Genomic DNA, 16305 nt, shown 5'->3' with positions numbered 1-16305 from the left:
AGGGCACCTGTATACAGGAAGCAGGCACTCGTCGGAGAGGAATGTGCCAATCTGATGTAGAAGAACCCAAGAAAGCCGAGAGGGTTCACTTAGTAAGGATGTGTGCCCGGGAATGGTTGTCTTGGATTCCCCTTCTAAGCCAAGGTTAGGGAAGGCCTTGCAATCGATGACCTGAAAATTTTTGACCCCAGGATGTAGACTAAAATTGACTTCTTTTCACAATGAGTAAGACAAGGAGGGCTCTCATGAAGGTTTTGTAGGGGTCCCAGAGCCAGGGTTGATTATTTGCCTTTTCCTGAGTAGGTCACCTGTGTAATGGACCTCGAACTGTTGTCCCTTAGGACCGGATTGGATTGGTGACTTATTGGGCCGGTTCATATGGAACACTTCCTTATTTGTATATCAGAAATAAGGCATTCCAGAACAACAACAACAACAACAAAACACGTAAGACTTCATAACATTGATAAACAAAAGCAAAGGAGAAGTGAACAGCAAGGGAATAGCAGTTTAATGGCAAATATAGTTATCAAATGGTATACCTCCAAAAAAAAAAAAAAGAGTCTGATGAACTTATATGAGACCTATGTCTAATTACTCCGTGGTATACCACCCAGTCAAAATGTCTAATGACTTACCCAGAGGCCTAGGTGTAATTATTTACCAGAGTGTACATCTATAAACTAAAATTTCTATTACTTTACACAAAGACTGAGGCCTAATGATTTTATACAAAGACCTACTTGGTTATAAATGACAGAAGCAGTGAAAACTCAGTGAAACTACTCACATTCAGATTAGTGTTGAGACTGATTACCTGGCAGTAGATCTGAAGGGCAAACAGAGTTTAGACACAAGGAACCCAGTAAGTATACCTTTTGCTTTTTGGGGAAATGTGAAGTTCCGAGTTTGGTGTACTTTCCTGGACATAAGTGGGCTGACATCATCTGTAGAAGCATATTTATTTGTTGCTTGGTTGGCACTCTGAAATATATTTATGGGGTGAGTCAGTTCCTGGTTCGATGGCTCTCAGAAGTGAGGGACTGTTATCGACTGGTTGGGGTGTAAAATTATGTTACCGGAGGTGAGCTGTCATTGATTGAACTGGTGGGTTTACGACTGGTTCTGGATACCATGATTATAGAACAATCAAACTTTTCCTAAGAATGTGGAAACATCTTAATATTCTCACAGTTGACACCTACTAGTTGTTTTCATAGAACATAGGACAGGTCGGCATCTGATATAGCACAAATTTATGTACATATATTTATTAATGTTAATAGAGCAGACTTTTGTGGTGTTTTGTCAAAGGGCAAAGTGACTAATGAGGGCTTCACTATGACTAACTGTGGGAACCCCTAGGTTAAAGGACCACAAGGGTAAAGTGTTTTCTAAGAGAGGTAAACTTAATCAGGAAATAGTTTATTTTCAAAATGAAATCCGTTACTTTTAGTAGTCATCCAGCAAGAAGGAAAATGTTTACTATGCTAAGAAAAAGAATAAAGAGGCACTGAAAACATAGAGAAGAAGCAGGCTGGAATGGGAAATACATTCCCTATTTGGTAGTTGTATTAAACAGAATGCTAGCATCATGTAAGTGGGTGGGACCTCAAAGCTCATCTAACTAACCTCCCTCTAAGTTCAGAAATCTCCTCTCCAGTTCATACCATCCCCGGTAGATGATCTCTGACCTTTGCTTGGTCCCTTTTAGTAACAGGAAGCTTACTATACATCACAGCTCATTATGTTTTGAATTACTCTGATCTCTTAATGACACATTTCCTTGCACGCCTACGTGTTAATTCTAGTTCTGCATTTTCAAGCCACGTACCACAAGTGCATTTTATTGGACTTTGTTGGACCAATATGACAGCCCTTCAAATATTTGGAGGCAATTGTTATGTGACACTACTGTATCTTATCTTCTCTAGATTCATTCAATTTTTCTGTATGTGACAGGGTTTCTGAATTTTATCTGCCCAAGTTACTCTGATCTAAGCAGGTTTTTGTGTGTCAAGATCTCTCTAGAAATATAACAATGACAACTATCATTGGCTGGAGGCTTACTATACGCCAGGTAAGGCTGTAAGCACTTTATATGCATTATTTCATTTAGTCTGCAAAATTATCTCACTCAGAAGGTACCGTTTTATAAATGAGGAAAGAATTGAAGTAACTTGAGGCAGAGAGTTTATAAGTAACTTGTCCAAGGTCTTAGAGCTAGCAAACAGTGGAGTCCAGCCAAAGCAAATCCAGACATTCTGACTTAACTTCTTCGGTTTCCCACCTGCCAGACTGCAAAGTAAAACAAAACCACCTCTTTTTCCGTTTTCCTGGAATTCTACTTCTGCTAATAAGGTGTTAGTTTAATTTAGCAGCCCTGTCACAAATCCTTGTTGGATTCTACTGAGCTTGTAATTAGTGAAAATATCTAGGTCTTTTTCACATGATCTGCTGCTAGAATAAGTCTTCATAATTCTATAGTCATGCAACAGGTTTTTGGATCTGAATTCTGTGCTGTATCTTCTTCCCTATTCAGTTTCAATTGGCTAGCATCAGTGCATGGTTCTAGCCTATTAAGTCATTTTGAACCCTGACGCTACTATCTTAGCTCCGTATCACCAAATAGAACTGATAAGTGTATCTTTATCACTTCTCCTAGGTTGCTGATAAAAATTGCCAAACAGGAAAAGGCCAAGGACCATTTTTGTCCCTGTGTGGGAGAGGGACTTAGTTTGATCACAACCAGACATAATCTTGCGAGGCAACCTCACAACCTTAATTCTGAAACTATTAAACAAACCATTTTCCTTTCCTATCCTTTCACCCAGGATTTCTCAATCTCAGTCCCATTGAAATTCTTGGACCAGAGAATTCTTTATTGTGAGTGGCTGTCTCGTGTGTTATACAATGTTTAATGGCATTCTTGGCTTCCACCCACTAGATAGTTGCTAGCAAGAGTACCCCTCCTTCACTACCAGACAAGCAGAAATGTCTCTGGACATTTTCAAATGTCTCCTGGGGGACGAAACTGCTTCCCTTCCCGTTGAGAACCACTACTCTCACTTTATACATAGATTAATTGAGACATCAAGTATATATGAAGAACCTACTGTTTGCCTAAGACTTGATCATTTCTTTCAGCACTAAAGAGGAAGACATCAAGAAGATTATGCTATGAGAGAAGACCAGCTCCGTATAACAACTGGGAAAAAATGGTCCATTACTGCATGATCTGGTATGAGAACCAGACTGACTGACCTGTAAGAATTCAGAGAAATGAGAAGAATCAGTGAGGACAGAAAAGATTTCAATAGCTCGGATTTGATGGGGTTGGGTAATCTGAACATGAATAGGCATGAAGCATAGCCTTTGAAACTAAAAATACATAGGCGTTTCCTACATATTTAGGCAGACATGTAAAAAAATATTTTTATATACAGGCAAACCAAATAATATAGGCATTACCTTCTCAAACAAAAATCGGAGTCCATGATTTGATATATAGTTTGACAAGAGGCAGGATATTTGAAATCATACCTCTCCTGGAGAATTTGAGGTATATGGTTTCAGAAGGTGTGGAGATCGTGGGTTGGAGGGCATTCAGGTGGGAAGGGTAATGTGAACAAAGGTGAAAAAGACCAAAAGGGACTAGGAGGGTCCTGGGGTTCAGCCTGACAAGTCAGGTAGAAGAGCTGAGATGCAGGCAGGTCACAGAGACACCAGAAAACCTGGTACAGAAGTTGAGGCTCTGATGGTTTTTTGGGGGAGGAGCAACAGGATGCATGGTAGGAAAGGAAGGGCTCCATCCCCAGTCTGGCAGTGGATGTTTTGGGGCAAATTCTCTCCCGCTAGAGAGTGCAGAAGGTGGTTTGAGACGCTGAGAGCTGGACCAGGTGGTGGCTGTGTGGGTGGACGAACAGGAAACATAATAGGCAAGGCACTTGGGAAGGCCAACTGAGAGAATAAGATTGGGTAAATTCCTGAGTTTTTTGGACACTTAAGGTGAGGCTATGTCACCTTAATACAGGGCCAAGTTTCCCATTTTGGAAACTGGGGAAACAGTGGTTCCATGGCTATTCTGCTCTTCCTTTAAGTATGTCTCTTTTGCCTTGTGTGTCACTGGATTCTGACTGCTTTTTTGTTTGGAGTGATGAGGAGAGATTTCAAGCAGAGATGGCACCCGATCAGGGCCAGAAATGCTGCACAGGACTTTGAGTTGGCAGAAATAAAATGGAAGGGTGTATGTGTGGGAAGAGGGTGGTGGTGGTTGAGAGTCTGATCAGAGGCAATGGCACGAGCCTTGCTATGTCTGCAAAAATGCACAGGCAGTGATGGCGAGAGTGAAATGTCTGGACCTGGTTAGGGCAGGAGATGTATTAAAATCACAAGGAGAGTGGCATTAGGCTTCTGTCCCAGGCTACCTCTTTAAGAGCCATTGCTTAAAATTTCCTATGTTGAGCCCTAGAGCGCCACCTTCCCTGGAAGAAGAGGACTCAGGTCTGTGATAACCAGTTTTTTCCCCCTTCTAACCGAAGGCTTCACTGTATTTTGAGTTTGTGAGGAGGAAGGCTGGGTAGAACTGGACATCCAATTAAATGTTCTTGGGAGATTGCCTTCCCTCTTTTCCTACAAACTAGCTAGTTTCTTCTGTCCCTCCGTCCCTTCCTCTCCTTCCGCCTCCTTCTCACATGCTAAAATGCAGTTAGGAAGAAAGAGGTATCAGCCACAGAGCCTCTGGGGCACAGGTGTGAGATGGCAAATAGGTTTTCTGATCTGGAATTAGTCAGTATCTCTCATTCACTTACTCTAGCTCAGAAATTGATTTATCTTGTTTTTTTAAAAAAAATTTTTTTTCATTTAAAAAAATGTTGGTGCTAGAGATTGACCCCAGGACATCGTGCATGCTAAGCATGCACTCTACCACTGAGCTATACCCTCCCCTCCTTGATTTAGCTTCTTATCTTAAAATGCTAAGTCTGGGGGAATTTATAAGTGTCTCTTTTTTCACTCCGAGCACAAAGCAAAAACAAATTCTCAACAGACTTATAAGCATGGAACATCAATCTTGGAATCGGAAGCATTCAAGCAAGTGTTGCCTGACCTTCAGCAAACTGCTCTCTCCGCTGTGCCGCGTAAGACCCCCTTCACCAGCAGACCTGCTCTCCCTGCTGCCCACCCTAGGAAACCATGCCCCCCATGAATCAGATGCTAAGACAGAGTACAAAACGTTTTTTTATTTCAAAATGCAAAATGGTAGTCACTGTAATAATAATAATAATAATAACAATAATAATAACAATAAAAACATAAAAAGGATGTCTTCTCCTTTCAACGCAGTGTAAAATGGTAGATGCACTCAGATAGCTGACAGGTACCTAGTTTTGGACATGTCATCCCTCTTCAGTGCTGCACAGCAGCAAAATTCAGTCCTAAACTCCTTTTGGTGGATCCGTGTGGTAGTTCAGTCTTAGAAGTCAGTGGCTTCTCAGGAGCAAGTCCCAACAGCACAAGGCTCCCACGGGAGCCCGACCCTCGCGCCCTGGCTCCCTCTTCTCCGTTGTCTCTCTCCCCTTCCCTCCGCCGCACCCCCCCAGGGTTCTTAGGAGGCGTGCAGCCGGTTGGAGAGGGCCCGGCAGCCTTGGACGGCCTCCGGCGGCTTGTCTTTCTCCAGCGGGGCCCGCTCCCGCAGGGCCTTCCGCGCCTGGGCGGCCCGCAGCTCGGCCACGGCCGCCTCCCGGTCCCGCAGGCGGTCGGCGGCGGTGAAGGGGCTGCATAGGGTCTCCATCAGCCCGAGCACCGCGCCGACTAGGGCCAGCACGCCGCCCAGCATGTACAGCCTCACCAGCTTCCGGCCGGGCTTCTGGGCCATCAGCTCCTTGGCCAGAGGAATCAGCTCCTGGATCGTTTCCATCTCGGCTCCGGGCTCTCGGGCTGGGAGTGACCTGCAGGAGGAGCGGAGCAGGAGAGGGGGACCTTTAGCTACGGAGGATGGTTCCAGCTTCCAGAGCACCCCTCACTCAGCCCGCCCGGGGGAGGCCGCAGAGAGGGGAGCCCGCCCGGGACCCCGCGCCCCACCGCGCTCTTCTCCGCTAGGCTCACCTAGGGGCGCCGCGCGATCGGCGTGTGCGGGGATCCCGCGCCTCTGCGTTCTCCTCCTCCTCCTCTGCAGCCGCGGCTCTTCCGGAGGGAGACTTCCGCAACTGGTACCGGGACAGCGTCCCGGGGCTGCTTATATTTTTGCTCCGAGCCCCGCCTCCTGGGCTCCCGGGGCTGGGGCCCGTGCAACCAGAGCCAGAGAGAGGAGGGGGAAGAAGAGGAAGAAGGGGAGGGAGAAGAGGAAGGGGGTGAGGGGTGGAGCGGGGCAGGGACCTTCCGGGAGGTGGCCAAGAGCTGTGCACTCCTGGGCCATGTGAGCTGGGGGTGCGGGGGAGGGAGGGTCTGGTTGCACAAGGGTGAGGGCCCGGAGCCCAGGGAGGTATCCGCGTTCATTTCCAACCTCTTTCTTCATGGTGTGGGTGGGTCACAGCTTCCCTCGTTCGGGGCAGCCTGAGAAGGACCCCTACTGAAGACACCTGGGATTCCACCTAACTGAAAAATTAGTTTTTATTTAGAAAGATTGTCATCTTTCCACACACATAGGGATTGGAAATAGAAGGCAAGGGGGAGGGATCCGAACAATGAACAGAAGAGGTCTCCAGGCTTTGTATAACACAGTTGGTGCTTAGACTATTTCTTTTTGGTCTGATTGGATTTTATTCATAAGTGCTTGCAATGCTATGGTCACTGGATAGATAACAATCCATTGAGGGTGATCTTTATGCATAGATGTGGGTGTGTGCCCACGTGGGTGTGTGTGGTGTGTGGTCAGCCTCTGTTCCTGCAGGTGTTTGTAATCTTGTGTATCAGGGAACTGCCATCAAATCCAAACTCTCCCACTAGGAAGTGAAATTAGGGGCTGGGGGGAGGTGAATGTGGAAGGAGGCTATTGGTAAAAGTTGTCTGCTGGTCTGGACTGCAAATATGTCATGCTCTCCTGAGTAATTATTTGCCACTTCCCTGCATCTGGGGGCCAACACCGCTGTACCAGATCAGCTTATCATTGAAACGGTTTAGGGGCAGAAGGGTGAGAGTTGACAGTTTGGGCAAGAAGCTAGAGTAGAGAGTACTTTTGAAAGCATGAGGAGAGTAGGATTAATTTTAATTGGGTTTAAACATCATCGCCTGTCTGGGGGTGTGTTCTAGTTGAGCTTTGGTTATCCGTATACCAGAGTTAGTTAGCAAGTAGGGGAAAGGAGAGACACCAGGCCAAGCACCTCTAGCAGAGAAAGGGACGGGGCAGGGAGAGGAGGGGGAAATCGGACTGGCCAGAAAATTGCAAAGGTCAGTGATGCAATCTTGCAACAGCCTGTCAACGTCAGTCAGGCCAGGCCGAGCGCTGTGGGGAGGGACTGGGAAAGGGATGTTTCAGGGATCATATATTTGGGTCGTTAGAAATTTTAACATTAACCTTTCTTTGGGGTCTGAGGCAATTTCCCAGACAATTCAGTTTCAAAAGGCAACACCACCACCAACCCTTCACCTTGGCTATTCGTAGTTAAGCTGTAGCGTTTGTGTGTGCAGACTGGGCAAAGTTACCTAAGGAACTTATTTAAAACTCTGCATTTTAGTCTGTACACAAGCAGTCAAGGTGACAAGGGGCCAAGTTGAGATTATTCCTGGAGGCTTGTGTTTCCAGCTTATTATTTTAACCTTGTCAGGCCGGAAAATTCTGTAACAGGAGAGATGACTATCAGTCTCAGCATTTTCTTTGAATCTTCCTTCTAATTTTGAAGAAGTCTCTAGTAGCTGGCAGACATGATCTCTGAGCTTTCCCGAGATCTGTGTGAGCTTCAACCTCTGTGGCTCTGGAGGGGCCTAGGTGGTGCGTCTTAATATAAGGGCTTTCACGTGGTTTCTGCTCTGAAGGTGAGTCAGCCCTTTGGAGCCTTGGACCCAAAACTCCGAAACTGACTCTTCAGTACGTAGTTTCAGTATTTCTGTAACTCAGAGACAACCCAAAACTCTGAAATTGACTCTTCAGTAAGCATTTCCGGTATTCTGTAACTCAGAGACGCAAACCGCACGTCTTCCAAGGTCAGCAGACTGTAATCTATGTGGGGTTCCCCTTTCTTGCGATATGCTCTGGTTGGGTTCATCACCTCAGAGGGGTTTCCCTCTTTCTCTGAGAATCTAACTTTGGTCCCCAGGCCCCACCAGGTTGCTGGCCAGGCTAGGCAGAGAGGGCGGTGGCAAGTGGCATGGACTGGGGTCACTGGTGGATTTGGTGTTCCTGGTTTAGGTGGTAGCTGAGGCTGAGTGGGAGATGGTGGGAATAGAAGGCTGAGGAATCTAGGGTTGCCTCATGCCTGGGAGTTCCTGACACAGCTCCTCTGTCTGGGTGGGAAGGAGAACCCAGTTTCTAGGTTAGGAGTGTGGCTAAGGCTTGGGAAACGAAGCATGCGTTTTGACTGCACTGATATCTCATTAGAGATATAAAGGCTTGTGTTGCATCGCGCAGGTCAACCTGGCAGAAGGGTGACCCGCCATCCTTGCTTGCCTAGGGGTTCCTGAGGGATTTCTCCAGGATGCAGGACTAACAGTGCTGAAACTGGGACGGTTCCGGGAACTAGAATCCTTGAGTCTATCCTAACATTTAATTCTTGCCATTTCTAGGAAGGCAAGAGAGGTCAATTTAAAGCTCGTTGATTTTGCTTTCCAAATTCCTTTCTCCCAAACATTAAAACGTTCAGAGCTATCAGCAGAAGAAGCCATCACAAGGGGGCAACATGTGGTCCAAGGAATAAGGACAGAAGAGGGATGGCACTGTCCCAACAACTGTGCCTGAGGGTTGGAAGGAACAGAGGACAGCAGCGGTTCTTTGGATGGCTGATTGTGTATGAGCCTCAATTATTACTATTATTATTTTGTCAACAGCTTCTTGCTGTTTACCAACATCACTGCCCACTCCTCCAGGAGATTCCAGGGGGCTGGAGGAAGGAGAACATCCTGGGAGACGTAATAAAACTATTCGTGTACCTTACACTCCAATTTTTTTTTTTCAGTCCTTGAGTTACTTTCATTTCGTGTAAATTAGTTTTGGAGGGAAAGCTCTTATCTCTCAAATATCAGTGGGTGGTTTTTAAATCTACACGTCTAACCTTTATCTTCCTCTAGCCTTGTACATTAGACTTCTAGAATCTAGACATTTCTGGGTGGATATCCTGCTTTTATCACAAGCTTGCTACTTGTAAAACAAGACCTCCACTTTTCCTGTACCCTTACAAACTGAATCACCTTCTCAGTATGCTTATTTCTAGCAGTGGCATCTCCATTTTGCCTGTTCCCTGAGTTAGAAATACAGGCATTTTCTTGGAGAGGTCTTCCCTGACCACTTTATCCCACCATTCCCTGCTGGATGCCCTGCTGTATTTTCCTTTGTAGTGCTTAGTACCTGGCTTTATACTGATGTAATTATTGGTTTGCTTTTGTGTTGTCTTCCACAGCCATTAGAAGATAACCTTTATGAAGACCAGAACTTTGTTTTATTCTTTACTGTGTCTGCAAAGCCCACTATAATCCTTGGCACATAGCAGGCAGGTCCTTAATAAGTAACTATGGGATTGATGAATATCTTCCCCACTGGACTGGTAGAGGAGGAGCTATGTTTGCTAAGTTTGCATGCAGTCAAATATTTAGTGGATACTCAGAGAAACATTCAGGGTATGTTTGTATTTTGGACCTTTTTTTTTTTTTTTTGACCTTTTGTCCTCTCCTCTCTAATTCACCTCAAACACTACCACCAAATAAATCTTTCTAAAATTAGGAGGTGGGTATGGCTCAGCGGTAGAGCATGTATGTGCTTAGCATGCACAAGGTGCTGGGTTCAATCCCCAGTACCTCCATCAAAAAAAAAAAGAAAGAAAGAAAGAAAGGAGGAAAGAAAGGAGGAAAGAAAGAAAACAGGCTTAAAAAAACTTCCTTAAATTAAATATTTATTCTTAATTGCCCTTTTAAAACCCAGATCATTTCTCATTGCCCACGTGATACACTTTTGGATTCTGCATGTTAAATTGACTTGATCAGTATTCTTGGATCCAGGACCTCTATCATGTGACCTTCCCATCTCACCTAACTTCAAACCCCATTCTTCTCCAACAAGGAGGCTTTGTTCCACAGAGGGTTTCTCAGAGCCCAAGGAACAGTTCATTCTCACTGCTGCCGCCTCACCTTTGCTCACCCTCTTCTTCCTCCCTGAAGTGCTGTTCTCTTTCTACTCTGTCTTCCTTCCTTCAGGTCACGTGCTCCAAGAAGCCACCACCGCCTGTGCCAGCACACACTGCTGTCTCCTTTCTGTGAATTTCAGCTGCCTCTGGCTTGTACCTTGCAGGCTGGCACTGCACCGTGTGTTGGTTTATACAGCTCTCGTTTGTTCTTGTGGGCTTGCCCCATCTCTGCAGAAGACCAGATTTTTGTACCTTCCATGCTGCTAACATATAATAGGGGCCCAATCAGTGCTGGTTACATTGACCTGAAAGTCAGAACTGGGATAATGATTACAAAATGATCAGTTAAAACTCTCCTGGGAGGTTATTTTAGGCATAGTGACTTGTCCTTGGTTCAGAGCCTTAGGCTTGAAATTGCCCAAGACCTGGCATCTTGGCTGGGTTCCCTCCACTCTGGCTCCCTCACCTTTCACTTCTACTCCCAACTTAGTGTCTGACATTGCAGCAGTTGGCTCACTCTCGGGCAGCCCTCCACTGCTCCTGGGACCCCAGGGCTTTGACAAATCAATACCGAGGAACAGATCATTCATAGACGATTTGCTCTTGTCCCTCTTGGCTTCTGGCTGAGCAGAGCCACCAGCTGCTGGAGCAGGCAGGATGGGCTGGGAGCAGCGGCACCCTGCAGCCCACATACCACAGGCACAGTGCTGTGCAAGTTTGATCAGCACAAGAAGCTTCCTTCAAGCTCAAGTGCTAGCTGGACTTGAGGATGGGTTTGGGGACAGTCTTCTTGGCTTCCATGATATCATATTCTCCTAGTTTTTGTCCCGTCCTATTCCGGACACTCCTTAGTTCTTTTTTTTTTATTGATATATATATTATTGAGATGCAATTGTCACATAACACTGTTAGTTTTAGGGGTACAGCATAATAATTGGACATATGTACCTATTGTGAAAATGATCACCACAATAAGTTTAGTTAACATCCATCACGGCACGTAGTTTTCTTGTGATGAGAACCCTTTATCTATTTACTTAAATTTTTTTTTTTATTTTTTATTGAAGTGTAGGTGATTTACAGTGTTAGTTTCAGGAGTACAACAAAATGATTCAGCTATACGTATACATACATATATATTTTCCTTTTGGATTCTTTTCCATTCTGTGTTGTTACAAGAAACTGAATACAGCCCCTTGTGCTGTACAGTAGGTCCTGGTTGTCCGTTAGCTCTTTTTCACGCTTTTGCTTTTGACCTAACGTCTGAATGCAGTGTTTCTCAGGACTTAGACTGGAGCCTCTTTTCTTATTGTGCATGCTCTCTTTAGGTAACTGAGTTTATTCCTGAGGCTGTGTAGACAGCAAGCAAATCTCAGCTCTAGACCCGGGTGTCTCCCTGCCTGTTCTTATGTCTTACAGGTGTCGAACTTCCCTTGTCTAAAGCCAAATCCAGTATTTCTACCCTATAAATTTTCACCACCGTCTTTCTTAATCTAGGCTTCCCTGTCTACCTAAGTAGCTCAGGTCCTGAGTCTGGGGGCCATCCTTTGCTCCTCTGTCTCTGACACCTCTCATGCACAAACAATCACCAAGACTTGTCATTCTACCTCTTAAATATCTCTTGATTTTATTTGCTTTCTATCCCCTCTGCTGCCCTCCTCGTCTAAGCACTTGTCATCTCACCTGAACTATTACTGTGGTCTCATAGCTGGTCTCTCTGCTCCGGGTCTTGACCATCAATCCAACCCACTCAAATCCATTGTAATCTTAAAAAAACAAGCAAAGCTGAGTGTGTCACTCTTCTCTTTAAAACCCTTCACTGGATCCCCACATTGTCCTTTGGATAATGTCCCAGATGCTTTGCATGGCTTATACGTTCACCCGTGATCTGGTCCTTGCCTATTTTTCCAGTTTCACTACATCTATAATCTTCCTCAACCCTTGCTCTCTAGGTGCCAGACACACTGTTCTTCCCCAGCTTCAGATCCTTCCTCAGGTTCTCTCCCCTTGGCACGCTTTCTTCATTTTTTCCCTTGACCTGGTGAACTCTTACTCATCCTTCAAGTGTCACTGTACTCACTTCCTCAGGGAGGGCTTCCCTACTGCTTAGATGAGGCCAGTTCTGTTTGCTTCACATGCCTCCTCATGTTCCCTTTCACAACTCTATTGTCTGTCTCCCTGGCTGGACTGTGAACTCAGTGAGGGCGGGAACTGTGTTCTCAGAGCTAGCACGATTGCATATTTCCTTGAGGGGTTTCATCAGAGCCATCAGTTTGTCTTGTATTGAACTGGTTATCCTACAGGCAGTGGGAAAAACTGATGGATTTTAGCAGCAGAACCGTTAGACAAGGTCTCCATTTTTAAGTAGATCACGGTGTATGACCCAGAGAAGAATGCATAAGAGGGGAACGAGCTAGAGGCAGTGAGCGGGACATTGTCAGAAAAATTCAGGCAGGAGGTGGTGAGGGACTGGGCCGAGACAGAGACGGTGGGGATAGAGGGAGACAGGTTTTTATCATGGTTGTTGTTGCTGATAATATGATTTTATTCCAAGAAAACCAATAAGCCCTAGTAAATAGCTACTATAATTTTAAAAGAATTTTATTGAAGTATAGTTGCTGTACAACGTAAGTTGCAGATGTACGGTATAGTGATTAACAAGTTTTAAAGGTTATACTCCATTTATAGTTATTATAAGACACTGGCTATATTCCCCATGTTGTGCAATAGATCCTTGTAGCTTATTTTATACCCAATAGTTTGTACCTCTTGCCCCCCCACCCCTACATTGCCCCTCCTCCCTTTCCTCTCCCCACTGGAGAACCACTAGTTTGTTCTCTGTATCTGTGAGGGAGACAGGCTTGAATGATAAGTTGTAGGCAAAACTGGACGTCTCAGTACTGTGGGAGGGAAAGGAGTTGGAAGTGACCTCCAGGTTTGGAGAAGAAAGGAGGAGGAACACATTTGGTGAGGAAGAGAGTGAGTTCCATTCTCTATTTATGGGACATGCAGTCAAAGATGCTCTGGTAAAATAGAAGGACCCAGACAAGGACCCTTCATTTTCAACCACCGGAGCGATCTGCATCAGTACCAACACGCTCTACCTTCTGTCACCTTACTCGGAGGGCAGCATCCCTGCTTCCTTCTGTGCAGAACTGCCCTGCCATCTCATCTGATTCGTCTATTTAAGGTCTTGGAAGTCTACAAATAACTTAGGTCACTTTGGGCTGCCTGTAAAAATCTAATTCAAACTGGTTTAACAATAAGAGAAGTATATTGTTTCACAAGACAGAGATTCCAGGATTAATTCAGTAATGTAACTTTATATATATTTAAAAAAAAAACTAAGTGCTTTTCATCTTTCTAGTCTGACATCTTCAGCATGGAGACTTGCCACAGCCCGACTCACATTATGGTTCCAAGTTAGCTGTCACGGTTCTAGGCGTTGCATTCACTATGACAGCATCCAGTGCAAGGAGAGAGACTGTTCTTTTTCTTTTATCAGCAAAGATACCTTTCCTGGAATCTTCCTAGAGGCTTCCTTTCAGTGGCCAGAACCGCATTAAACGCCCATCCCTAAGACTCCTCCTGAAGGAGAGGGTTACCACCATGACCTTGGACTGGTTGTTCTCAAAGGTTCTTTCTGGGACCAGCAACAGTAAGATCACAGTGAGAACTTGTGAGAAAAGCAGATTCTGGACCCCTACCCTAGAGCGGCAGAATCAGAAGTTCTGGATGTGGGATTAGCTGTCTGTGTTTTTTAAAAAGTCCTCTAGGTCATTCTGATGCATGCTAAAGTTTGGGAACCATGGGCTAAGGCTAATCTTTGAACTGGGGAAAGGACAACAGCCCAGAGGACTCGAAAAACCCTGGGGATCTATAAGCAAGGAGAAAGGAGGGTAGGGATTTTGGCTACAAAGTCAGCTTCCTGCCAGATCCTTCCTCTTTCCTGAATAATCACTTTCTCCTTCTTTATTATAGTATCCCATCAGTATACAGTCATACTCTGCTATCTGAATCTTAAAAAGCCTAGTCCATGGCCCCAGGTCACTATCCCGCTGCTGTCAGGATTCTTTGTAACTGAAACTGTTTATTAAAAGTTGTCTACAATCACTGTATCCATTTCTTCATCAGCCATTCACTCTTTTACCCACTCTCATTCTGGCTTCTATCCCATCAGTCCACCAAAATCTAATGGGATGCTTGTTAAATGAACTGAATTTTAGCATTCAACAGATAGAACCATTTCTTCCTTCTAGAAACACTTTTGTTCTGTTTGCTTCAGGGACGCTGCCCTCTCCTGTTTTTCATTGCACTGTTTTACTTTCTTCTTCCAAGATCACCTTTGTTACATCTTCCTCCTCTGTCAGTCAGTGGTCCTCCGCCTTGAATGAACATTAAAATCGCTGGGGAGCTTTTAAAATTTCTGCAGTCCAGGCTGTACTCGAGACCAATTAAATCGGAAATTTCTCCAAGCAGGACCCAAACATCAGTAATATTTAAAGCTCTAACGGTGATTCCAGTGTTCAGCTGGGATGAAAGATCATTGCCCTTAATGTTGGGGTACCCCAGGGCCCCACCACGATCCTGCTTCTCCACCTACATTGTTTCTTTAGGTCAGTGGTTCTCAGCCTTGGCTCCAACTTTAGAATCATCCCGGGAGCTTTTAAAGACTACCGTGGCCTGAGAGTTCCCCAAGATGAATTGACTCTGAATTCCTGGGGTGATTCTAATGTGTAGCCACAATTGTGAACCACTTGTAAATGATCTCCTACAGTTCCATGGACTGGGACTCAGTGCTTTCCTATAGAGCTTTCTGCAGTGATGGACGTGTTCTACATCTGTGCTGTTAAATTTGATGGCCACTAGCTGCTTGTGTCTGTTGAGCCCTTGAAATGTGCTGAAGTGTCTGATGAACTGAATTTTTAATTTAATTTTAATTAAAGTTAAATTAAATCACCTTATAAGTGGCTAGTGGCTACCATTAGCTTTATGTGCTAATGACTCTGAAATTGGTTTCTCTCTCTTGAGCTCCAGGATTATGTAGTAAGCTGTCTAACAGATACCTCTTCTTGGATATCTAATAGAGTATCTTTAACTTAATACATAAAAAATGAAATTCTCGATTTTCTTTCTTCAAAATTTGTTCCTCTTCTAGTCTTCCACATTTTGGTAAAATGTTATCACTTTCCATCTGATTGCTAAAGCCCCAAACATGGAAACCATCTTTTTCTCCCTTTCTTTCCTCATCTCTGTCAGCCAGTTTTTCAGCAAGTCCTGTTTGTTCTCCTTCCAAATATACAATTTGACTCTGTCCACTTCCCTCCACCTCCACTGCCTCCAGCCTGGGCCAAGCTGCCATTATTGCTCACATAGAGTGGTCAAAGCTAAAAGTCACTGCATCCTTAATATGTGGTTTCTAAGGCCTTTGTGTGTGTTAACTTGTTAATCCTACAAACAAGCCTACGAGGTGGGGAACCTGAGGGACAGGACGCTTGAGTAATGTGCCTTGGATCGCACAGCTAGTCAGTGGTGGAAATGGGATTCAAAACCACACTGTCTGATCCCAGGGTCCATATCTTCACCATTCATTTTTCTGTCTCTCTGACTGGTTACAAGGCCCTGTGTCAGTGGTCCTTAATCCTGCCTGCAAGCTGGAATCACCCGAGGAACTTTAAAAAATCCCAGTTTTCACAACCCCACCCCAGGCCAGTTAATTCTCTTGGGGTAAAGCTTAGGCATCAGAAATAAAAAAAAAAAAAAAAAAAAAAGAAAAGAAAAGAAAAGAAAAAGAAAAAGAAAAAAAAAAAAATCAGGGAATTCTCTTATGTAACTATGTGAAGAGCTATTCCATCTATGACACAAGGCCCTGGTCCACCTGCCTCTCCCACCAGTTTCAGCCCCCACATCCATCACACTGCTCCCATCCCTTCTTCCTACCTCTAGAAGAGGCCAAGCTCTTTCCTGCCACAGGACTTTTGCACTTGCTCTTCCTCTGCCTGGAACATCCCTTTCTGGTGTCTTCTGGGGCTTGAGG

General features: G+C 44.8%; 2 protein-coding genes across 2 annotated transcripts in view; one reads left to right on the top strand and one right to left on the bottom strand.

Moving 5' to 3' along the window:
- Positions 1-16305, top strand: part of LAMB3 (laminin subunit beta 3) — a 143018-nt gene that overhangs the window by 77083 nt on the left and 49630 nt on the right.
- On the bottom strand, positions 5243-6270 carry G0S2 (G0/G1 switch 2). Its single transcript, XM_032466394.1, has 2 exons — positions 6106-6270; positions 5243-5948 (listed from the first exon to the last, which is right to left on the bottom strand). The coding sequence occupies exon 2, from the start codon at positions 5915-5917 to the stop codon at positions 5606-5608; it is 312 nt and encodes a 103-aa protein (XP_032322285.1). The 5' UTR covers positions 5918-5948; positions 6106-6270; the 3' UTR covers positions 5243-5605.

This window comes from Camelus ferus, chromosome 23 (assembly GCF_009834535.1).
Source record: "Camelus ferus isolate YT-003-E chromosome 23, BCGSAC_Cfer_1.0, whole genome shotgun sequence".
Taxonomy (NCBI): domain Eukaryota; kingdom Metazoa; phylum Chordata; class Mammalia; order Artiodactyla; family Camelidae; genus Camelus; species Camelus ferus.
Note: the sequence above shows the minus strand (reverse complement) of the source record. Positions and strands in the feature narration are given on the sequence as shown.

What these genes read in the sequence shown, in the direction of transcription:
- G0S2 (XM_032466394.1), bottom strand. Translation starts at nt 5,917, where the DNA reads ATGGAAACGATCCAGGAGCTGATTCCTCTGGCCAAGGAGCTGATGGCC.